A 9,581-nucleotide genomic window follows, 5' to 3' on the forward strand; every position below is an offset into this window, starting at 1 on the left:
AACGGGAAATGCAACCACTAAATTTCTTGAATCACATGTTAAAAACAGAACAAAGCCCCTATGCAACAAAGAAACACAGAGCTGAATGGAAACACTCGTGCTCTTGAAGATAAGAACACAGTTTAAGCACTTGCAGATTCAGGCTGCAGTTTTACTACTTGTAGATAAGATGAGGTTTCAGGTAATGAAAGCTCAGAAAAACCAGTTTCATACAAGTTTCATTTCAGAGTGAAAATTAAATTTGAAGTTTTGAGACCTGGATGTATGGTCACACAGACTTGAGAAAAAAAGCACTTAGTTGTGGTTTTTTTTGGTTGGTTTTTTTTTTTTTTTTTTAAGTTGTCAGCACAAAATTACAGAAAATACATCCACCATTCAGAGATAGTACCACATTCCTGCAGTCATTTCTCCTATACAGCACAACACTTTTCCCTTCCAGATGGGATTAATTTTATTTCTATAGGAGTCCTGAAATTGAATTCACTGCCTAAAGATAAAAATCTCCCTTGGTAGGAATATGCAATTCCCTTCCTCCTCATGTTTCTCTCCCACAAAAAAAAAACCAACTGAACACAATCGCTGATAGTTAAGAATAATGCTTTTGGCATGGCTTCAGTCATTAGCAAATAATAAGCTCTAAGCTACAGCAATTCTGTGAGGCTGCAAAAAATATTTTGTCTTTCTGTGAGGCTCTGAGAACATACGTGGCACTGGACAAAGATAAGTTACAGAGCTGCACAAAGGGGTTAATTTATTCCTCCTGCATTTTGTCAGTCTCCTTTGACAAGAACTATGGGTGACCTTTGAGCCAAACCAATATGTTAAATCCAATAAAATTTTTCTATACAACAAAGATCTTCGTATATTTACCCTTACTTTTCAGCCTATTCCGAATGTTCACAATATTTGAGGAGAATGATAATCTAATGTTAAAAACACCAAAGATGCAGACTGAGATGAAGAGACAATGCCCAGTAATACAGCAAAGCAGAATTGTAGTGGCAATGCCAGCAATTACATAAATGATGAAATGAGGACAGAAGAAGACACAAAACTGACCTTAAAGAAAGAACCGGAACAATTTCACAACTAGCAGCTTAAGATATACAATCTATGGAAAAAGAAAACAGAGAGCATCAGAGCAGTTCTCACTTCCATACTACCATCTGCTGTGATTCACCAATAAAGCAGCAATCAGAAAAAGAGCAAGATGTTTACAGCCTTGTACAATCCTTCTTATCATGAAAACAACCAATTTAAGAGTCAAGAATAAGTGTGTTGAAAATATTTCTCTGTGACACCAAAAGAACAGTTTAAAAGCTTTTGGCCTCATCTAAGTTACTACGTGAAGAAGGGAAAAAAAGGCATATAATTTCTTTTCTCTGGCATTAATGTTAGTCATGGTTCTTTAGTTCGTATTTCTTGAAAACAGAAGAAAGGAAAGTATCCCAAAAGACCTAAATTAAAAAAAACCCCGGATATATGTATAATGTAATATTAACAAAGATTTTTTTCTGTATAACATAAAATCTTAGTATTTATTTTTAATGTTTTTATAAAATTTAAGGAAAGCAGAAATACAAGAACTATACAACCCAAATTACCATAGTATAAAAACACTTGAAGAGGCTGAATCATAAAAAAACAGCCACAACCAAGGCAGACAATAAAAGCACAGGTGACAAAAACAAAGCCAGGAGTGAAATAACAGCACTTAAACTGATGTAAACATTCAAAATCCTGACGACAGGAAATGCAAAAAGAGGAAGCTAGGTGTTAATGAAACACAATACTCAATAGCCTGAAGCCTACTGTTTTCCCCTCAAACAATTTTCTTTTGAATGCAAACCTTCAACAGCTGCTAAGTGTGATACAGACACGCATTTGTAAGAACTTGTACAACATGTTTTTCTATCCGCTGACCCTTCAAACTCTTCAGCCCTGGAAGGGCCACTGAGCAGCAGCCTGCCGCACCTTGCTCCAGCAGCAACAGTGCTGTACAGTCTCCTTTCAAATCTCCGAAGATATGCAATGGAGATGAGGATATTCTCTTGCAAATAAAATACTGTACAGGCGAATGTCACGGTGACACTGAAGGGATGACAAGCAGCTAAATCTCATGTAAGATTTAACTCCAGAGCACTCCCTGGTCACGTGCTGGTTCTGCACAGCTTCTGGCACTAGCTTGTTTCCTTGGCAAGCTGACAGAAGCTACTGACACATACACTACCCCAGCCAACTAACAAAAGAACCCACTTGGTACTGGTTAGCAAGCTGAATGGGCCCCGTGGCTGGTTAGATGAGACAGTCGGCACATGGGTGTTTTTGCTAGTGCCCTTTTAAGCCAGAGCAGAGTTAGATTTTCCCAAGTATTTCCTGAAACTCCAGTCCTGGAAAAGATAAGGAAATCACAGCCACAGAATGGCCGCAGCTGCAAAGGACCTTGAGAGGCAACCTTGTCCAACCCCCTGCTTAAGGAGAACATTTTAGAGCAGGTTTTTCAGGACTGTATCCACGTGGCTTTTGACTATCTCCAACGATGGAGACCCCACAATCTCGCTGGGCAACCTGTACCAGTGCTGAATCACTCTCATGGTGACAAAAGTGTTCCCTGAGAAACCTCCTGTGTTTCAATTTTGTACCTTTTGCCTGTGTTCCTTTCACTGGGCATGACTGAATAGAGCCTGACTGTCCTCTTTGCATCCTGCCTTCAGGTATTTATATTCACTAATAAGAGCACTCTGAGCCTTCTCTTCTGTAGGCTAAACTGTTGCAACTCTCCCTGTCTTTCCCCATATCTAAGATGGGCCAGTCCCATAATCATTGTTGTGACCCTTCTTTGGCCCCTTGCCAGTATGTCCACATGTGCCCTCGCACCCAGCACTCCAGGTGCCCCACCAGTGCACAGCAGAGGGGAAGCAGCAGCACCCTCAGCCTGCTGGCAACACCATGTCAAATGCAGAATGGGATATGTGAGTTCCCTTTGCCACAAGAGCAATTGGGAGGAACCTCTCCGTGCCAGGGATCGATTGGGAAAACACAGGGAAAAAGGCAGGATGCGTGGCAAGTGCCATGTCCAGATGCTGTATCTGTCTTACATCCATCAGTTGTTATAAACCTGGAGATTGAGCACCAGCTCAATTTCAACAATGAAATAAAAAATTAATAGAACAGAATAGCTCAGAAGAAATCTACAATGTAATAAAATAATCTACAATGATCATCTGGTCCAACTGCCTGACCACTTCAGGGAGGATCAGAAGTTAAAGCATACTATTAAGGACATTGTTCAAATGCCTCTTAAACGCTGACAGGCTTGGGGCTTCGACCACCTCTCTAGAAAGCCTATTTCAGTATTTGACTAGTCTCTCAGAAAATAAATGCTTCCTAATGTTCAGTCTAAAACTCTTCTGGTGCCGGTTCGAATCATTCCCATGTACCCTGGGACATCCACTGAATACCAGGGAGATCAGCATCTCGTCCCCACCTCCCCTCCTCAGGAAGCCGTACAGTGGACGAGGGCAACCCTCAGCCTCCTTTTCTCCAAACAAGGCAAACCCGAAGTCCTTAGCCCTGTTTCTCACAGGACACTGCCTTCACAAGCTTTGATTCCCTCCTCTGGATGGAGCTGTACAGCCCAAAACTACACAATATTGCAGGTGAGCCCACACCAGCGCTGACTAGAGCGGGACAATCACCTCTGTTTGCACTGTGCTTGACGCACCCCAGGACGCCTTTTGCCTTCCTGGTTGCCAGGGCGCGCTGCCAAATTACACCTGAACGGAACCAGTATCTGAAGCGAGCGGAAAAACGCCGGTGGGCCGGGAAATATGGGGCGATTGAAAAGGATTAAATGACGGGACAAGCTGACGGCCGGCTCCCCCGGCCTCCCCGGGGCTCGGCCCCGCCGCCCTCCCCGCCGCGGCAGCATCGACAGCCGCCCCTCCATCACCCACCCTCCCGCCGCCGCCGCCGCTCTCACCAACCTCCGCCTCCGCTTCCGGGTCGCCTCGGGCGGAGGGGAAGTCCCGCCCCGGCCGCCCCATTCCCGGCGCCGCCGTCCCTCCCTCGGCGGAAGGCGGGAAGCGGTGGCGGCGATGGGTGACATCCACGAGGTGCCGCGGCCGCGCATCGCCACGGGGCAGCTGGCGCAGCACATCGGGAAGCCCGTCTGCTTCGTGGGACGCGTCGAGAAGGTCCGCGGGGGCCTCGGCGGGCTCTGGCAGCGGGGATGGGGCTGCCCCGGCGCTCTCTGTGTGGAGGGGCTGGCGCCGTCCCTGGGGCGGCTCGGCAGCCGCGGGCGGCCTGGGAGCGGGGCGGGAGGCTGGCGGATATTGCGGGAAAGAGCTGGCTGAGGCGGCCAAAGCTGTGGCGCTTCCAGGTGCCTTTGGAGCGCACAGGCCTAATATCTTTTTTAGACCTAAGTGTTCTTTTGTAGATTCATCCTAGCGGGAAGCTCATCGTGCTTACGGATGGACTCGGAAAGCATACGACTGTGGAGCTGAGCGAGCCTGTAAGTTAGGGAATGCTTTGAAAAGACTTGATGTCGCCTCTTGTGGCTTCCGGAGGTTTTGTCCCTTCTGAAACCTATACATGCCTTCCATGTCTGGAGTTTTTCCACCTATATTTCATTGCCTCTCTTTCTTGCATCTTTCAGCCAACCTGTACCCTTCTTACCCATGAGCTGCTTTGGTCTTCATCAATTTTCAGCTGGTGTTAAGAGACAGAACTCATTCCTTGTCAGACACATCCCTATCTGGCTATTTTGTCTTACTCTATTAGTTGTTCACAGTCTAATATATTTCACTACGTTTATTAGCTTTATTTTAATTTCAGTCTTTCCTCCCATTTTCTTATTGCTTCTATAATCAAAAAGAACATAGTGTTTTCAAGAGTTTTTTAAGTTAGTATTGCTCCATCCTCTTAGAACACTTGTCACAGCATTTCAGTAAACTCCGTAGTTAGCTTGAAGCATTCTTTCGTAAAAAAACCCCAAGCAATGAAAGCAATGGGTATAACATATCATTAGAACTACTGAACAAAAATACTGCTTCCTTTGTTATCACCTGCCACTGAAGGAATAACATTTCAGCATTGTCTTCTGATTCATTTCTCTAATTCACTCAATATCAGTGGGGAAACTAATAGATTTGCTAATCAAAATGCTTTCTAACTTTTTTCCCTTTCAATATATTTGACTGTGCATGTGTAGTTCCCTCTTTCAACAGAGGACCTCATCTTCCATGCCCCATCTATTAAATTCTGGAAGATTTAGTAGAAAGTAAAAATAAGACTTAGATATTGAAAGAGCATTACCAAAATAGTACTGCACTGTTAAAATTTGTATCTTAAAAAACTAAGAAAACATTCAAGCTGCATTATTTTGGCGTAAGATATAATTTTTACCCTTTTTTTCCTTTGTTCAACCAAAGGCTTATTAGTGACAATTTTGTATTCTGAACACTTACTGACAGATTACTTAAGAAATTATTTCCAGATATACCTCCTGAATGTGGAACACTGGAACTGCTCTCTGGAATGTGTGATACCTCTTTAACTCTTAGAGAGTTCTATAATTGACACAGGTTTGAATACAGTGCATTAAAATCAGAATCGTTCTCTCTCTGTGTCCTAGATTAGTCTCTGTTCAGTGATTAAATGACAGTTTTATGTAATTATGAACCACTATCTTTCCTTGGATGTGCCTTCATTTTTTTGTTGCTGTTGATATTGAATTGGCTATTACAAAACCTGTAAATTTTTAAGTGGATCAAGGTTCTTGTGCCTTTTTTAGGGGGGGGCGGTGACAGGGCTGTTCAGAAGTACTATATTTTTTGAAGTGGAACAGAATCTGTCATGAACAAACCATTAGTTGTGGAGAGTTCCTAGCTGTGCAGTAAAGACAGCAGCTAATTTAGTGTTAGTAATTTCATCTTTGATGTGTTTTCTAGCTGGATGAGGAGATTTCAGGAGTTATTGAAGTGGTGGGAAGAGTAACAAATCAGGCAACCATCATGTGTGCATCATTTGTCCAGTTCAGAGAAGATAAAAGTCCATTTGGTAAGTAAGAATATACATTATGGCAAATTCATTTTGAGTTCTGGACTTGTCCTCAGTAAATGAGAAGGGAAAGCCTAGTTACCTTTTTTTACAGACAAGGTCTTTCTTCAAGCTGCCAGATACGGAGCAAGGTGTAGAAAAGAAGAGTGTAGTGAGAAAAGTTCTGTACTAAATATAGTGGTTTATGGTTAAACTGTAGGAAGTGACTCAGTGCTGGAGGCAGTCTAGATCATTGCTGTGGCCTAATTGTTCTCCCACTCCTGACCACGTGGTTCTCACCTTGCCCTGGACCTTTTGTGGATGTGCAGCTAGCAGGCCTAAAAGTAACCCTCCAGGAAACAAGCAATGAGTGTTCCTGCCAGGGGAAAATGGGATCTTGAGAGAGACTGAGATCACGAAGCAGTACTGCTTTAAAATAAAGCACTACTTGAATGTTGTCAGTGACTTGTGGGGAATTGAGCTTATACATTATAACCATTTCCTTTGCCCTTTTTCAGATCTGGAACTCTACAATGAAGCACTAAAAATTATTCATGAATTCCGTGAATACTTCCCGTTTGGTACTGGGATGAACACTTGATTTTTTTATTAGCATATGTTTAGAGCTTCAGAGGGAACAACAGTACTGTGGTTTCTTGCCTGGCAGCATGGTAACAGTTGCAATTATTTTCAACAAAAATACTGAAAAGACACTGTTACATGTGCTAAGTAATGCCTATGAAGAGTATTTTCTTTGAAAATGTATTTATTCAGCAAGGAGAACAAATCTGAATGTCTCACTCACGGTATATATTTAACCCTTTTGCATCTATGAGGAGTGTTCTCTTGCAAGATCAGACTTGTCAGAAACTGAAATTTTGTAAGCATCCTTTTCTAGTTGGTAGAGGTTCTAGGATACATTACAGGACACTTGTATGGAAAAAAAAATGTGATGGGGTTTCGATATAAAGATTTTTGATTTAATTTGCTTTGATTTAAATTTATTGAATGGTGTTTTCCATCTTGAAAATGGTATCTTCTCCAATAAAAAAAGATTCCCTGCATTTAACCATTTGTGTCAGCATTAAATGTTAGAATGCTATTTTCAGTGATATGCAGCAACTCCTGTTCCATTTTACCTGACACAGTTAAATTTAACTAAGTGGAATACAAGGTTCTGGCCCTTGCACTGATATGAAACACTTGGAAGATGTCTAACTAGGCTTGGGGACTTCAAGCACAGGTGAAGTCCCATCACAGCCTTCAATCTTGATTGGAGACCAGGATTCAGCCAGCTTGTCATAACGACTAACCATAGGAACCTTCCAACAGTCCCCAATTTTGTTACTATCCAGACTACTTACAACACTTAGCAAAATTTTTGCATCACTTGAGGTTAACACATATAAAGTAAAATTGAACTTTGAAAATAGTCTCTGGGAATTAATAAAGTATTTCAAAGTATTTAAAATAAACTGTAGCCATGTTCATTAAACTTTTGTACAAACAGGTTTTAAGTTTAGTAGTTATATTTAGTGCCTTAATAAGACTACTAGCTTTGTGCTTATTTACAGACATCTCTTTTTTTCAGTCAAGGAATATGTTTCAAAAACTTACACTTTGAACTCACTACAAACTGGAGGGATGATCAGGTTAACAGAGGATCTGTTTTTTTCTCCCTCCCACCTAGAAGACAGTAACACAGTTATTCTCACTGGGAAGGAGGTCTTCTGAAGTAGGAAGCAGTCTTGTACAGCAAACAGGACACAGGGTCCATGTGGCACAATGGTCTATGCCCTATCACCACTCAATTTAAGTGCTCAGTAGAATCAAATGTAATTCTTAATAACTGCATGCATGTTTTTCTAGCATTTAAAAACTATTTAGTTCTATTCTGCTATAGAAAATTGGTATTTTCTGTGTGTACATATACTCAGTAAAATGTTCTGTAGTTACCCAGACCACCCAGGCCCAGTGGAGCAGCCTGCCACTAGATGGCTTTAGCACTTCAGAGACCAGCCTGGGGTATGAGGTCTTGTGAGGGAAAGTTTGAACACACTTAAGTGGGAAATGCTGGTTTCTCTTTGTCAGTCAAGACTCTTCTTGTTCATGCAGTCCTGCAGCAGTGAAAGGTGGCTGGGCAAGCTGTACACAAGTAAAAAATTCCTTTACCTGCTTTTCGTTTGCTTCTCTACAGACTATCAGGCTGTGTGAATAAATGGGCTACCCTGACTACAGGGCTGTACAGACCAGACAGCAATGCAAGGAGCTGTGAAACATTCTTGGTATTAGAGCAGTGCTCAGCTCATATATGCATTTATCAGCATAATTTCCTACATTACCATGCAGAAAACTGCCAGCCATTACAGATACCAAGGGACAGACACAGCCAGGGGCCTGCTGCTAGGCCTGATGGTTAGCAGGACCCAGGCACCACACACACAGTGAAAGGTGACAAACTGCCAGACCTCACAGATGATGAAATGGGAAGTAAGGGCTTCATGGGACACTGACCAAAGGGGAGGCACCAGGGCAACTGGATCATAAACACCAGAGAGGGATGTCACCAAAGGAAGGGATGAATGGAAGGCATGAAGAAGAGCTGGTGGCTTCTTTGGGAGGACAGGAGGCTTGTGAATGGTGGGAAGCCAGGAAAGGAGAAGGGGCATATGAAGTGAATGATGTAACGGGAGCAGGCTTCTAGAAGTTCCTGCTATTTGGAACAGGACTGTTCCCACTAGACTCATTAATGACTTTTGAGACTTGGAACCTTTATGCTGGGCTCTTGGCTGACCCTGCGCGCCTGCTCTGCTGTCCTGGCTTGGGCATGGACTTGTGCACAACCTGTATGGTGCTCATGAGCAAGGAACCTGTGTGTGCAATGATAAAGTGCTTGTGCTTAATCAAGGGAGGGCTGCAAGGCTGGAGCATCTAAGGAAATGACAACAATGAAATGTAATCAGCATGAGCCACAGGATCAAAACATGCAAGGAGACCATCAGCATAGCTGAGCTGAGATGTACCAGGCAACAGCAAACAAAAAAAAAAAAAAAAAAAAAAAAAAAAAAAAAAAAAACCTGCAGCTAATAAAATGGGTGTAGTTATACTTTTTGTTAGAAAACAAGAAATCACCCCCAGAATGACAGTTTTATTAATTTAAAAACAAAACAAGGAAAAAAATCTGGTAATTAAAAAACATACAGCCCTTGCTTGGTAAATTTTGCAAATAGTGTAACTACTGACCTGAAAGCCTGATTACTAATTGCAACAGCCAAAACTCACAGGGCCAGAATGTGCACATTCATAATCCACAACATTGCAAAGATATGAGTATTAAAATGAGCATGTAATTTAACTTAGTGATAGAATTTGACAAACAGTTACAGTCGAGGTGAAAATGTTATAGATGAATTTTCTTTATGTGAGAACATGAGACACTGGATGTTGGTAGTTGCATTCACCTCAACATGGAAATTATCAGGAAAATTTACTAAATGTTACTACACAAGAATAAAAAACAAACACTCGACACTTACCAATCC

The 9,581-nt window shown here is 42.1% G+C and overlaps 2 protein-coding genes across 4 annotated transcripts in view; one reads left to right on the forward strand and one right to left on the reverse strand.

Annotated features, from left to right (window-relative positions):
* UMAD1 (UBAP1-MVB12-associated (UMA) domain containing 1) overlaps positions 1 to 4,007 on the reverse strand; it is a 78,896-nt gene extending 74,889 nt beyond the window's left edge. Inside the window, exons 1-2 of one of the 3 annotated variants that reach the window (XM_066196891.1) lie at positions 3,987 to 4,001; positions 1,060 to 1,111 (exon numbers count right to left, since the gene is read on the reverse strand). The gene's annotated coding sequence lies outside the window, so the exon portion shown is untranslated. The other 2 variants (XM_066196908.1, XM_066196917.1) reach the window with 2 other exon arrangements.
* On the forward strand, positions 3,995 to 7,108 carry RPA3 (replication protein A3). The gene is made up of 4 exons (XM_066196930.1): positions 3,995 to 4,196; positions 4,439 to 4,513; positions 5,952 to 6,060; positions 6,558 to 7,108. The coding sequence occupies exons 1-4, from the start codon at positions 4,098 to 4,100 to the stop codon at positions 6,638 to 6,640; spliced, it is 366 nt and encodes a 121-aa protein (XP_066053027.1). The 5' UTR covers positions 3,995 to 4,097; the 3' UTR covers positions 6,641 to 7,108.
* Positions 7,109 to 9,581: the final 2,473 nt, after the last annotated feature.

The sequence above is a fragment of the Chamaea fasciata genome, unplaced genomic scaffold (assembly GCF_029207755.1).
Source record: "Chamaea fasciata isolate MVZ Bird 193981 ecotype frontalis unplaced genomic scaffold, bChaFas1.0.hap1 SCAF_1, whole genome shotgun sequence".
Classification (NCBI taxonomy): Eukaryota; Metazoa; Chordata; class Aves; order Passeriformes; family Sylviidae; genus Chamaea; species Chamaea fasciata.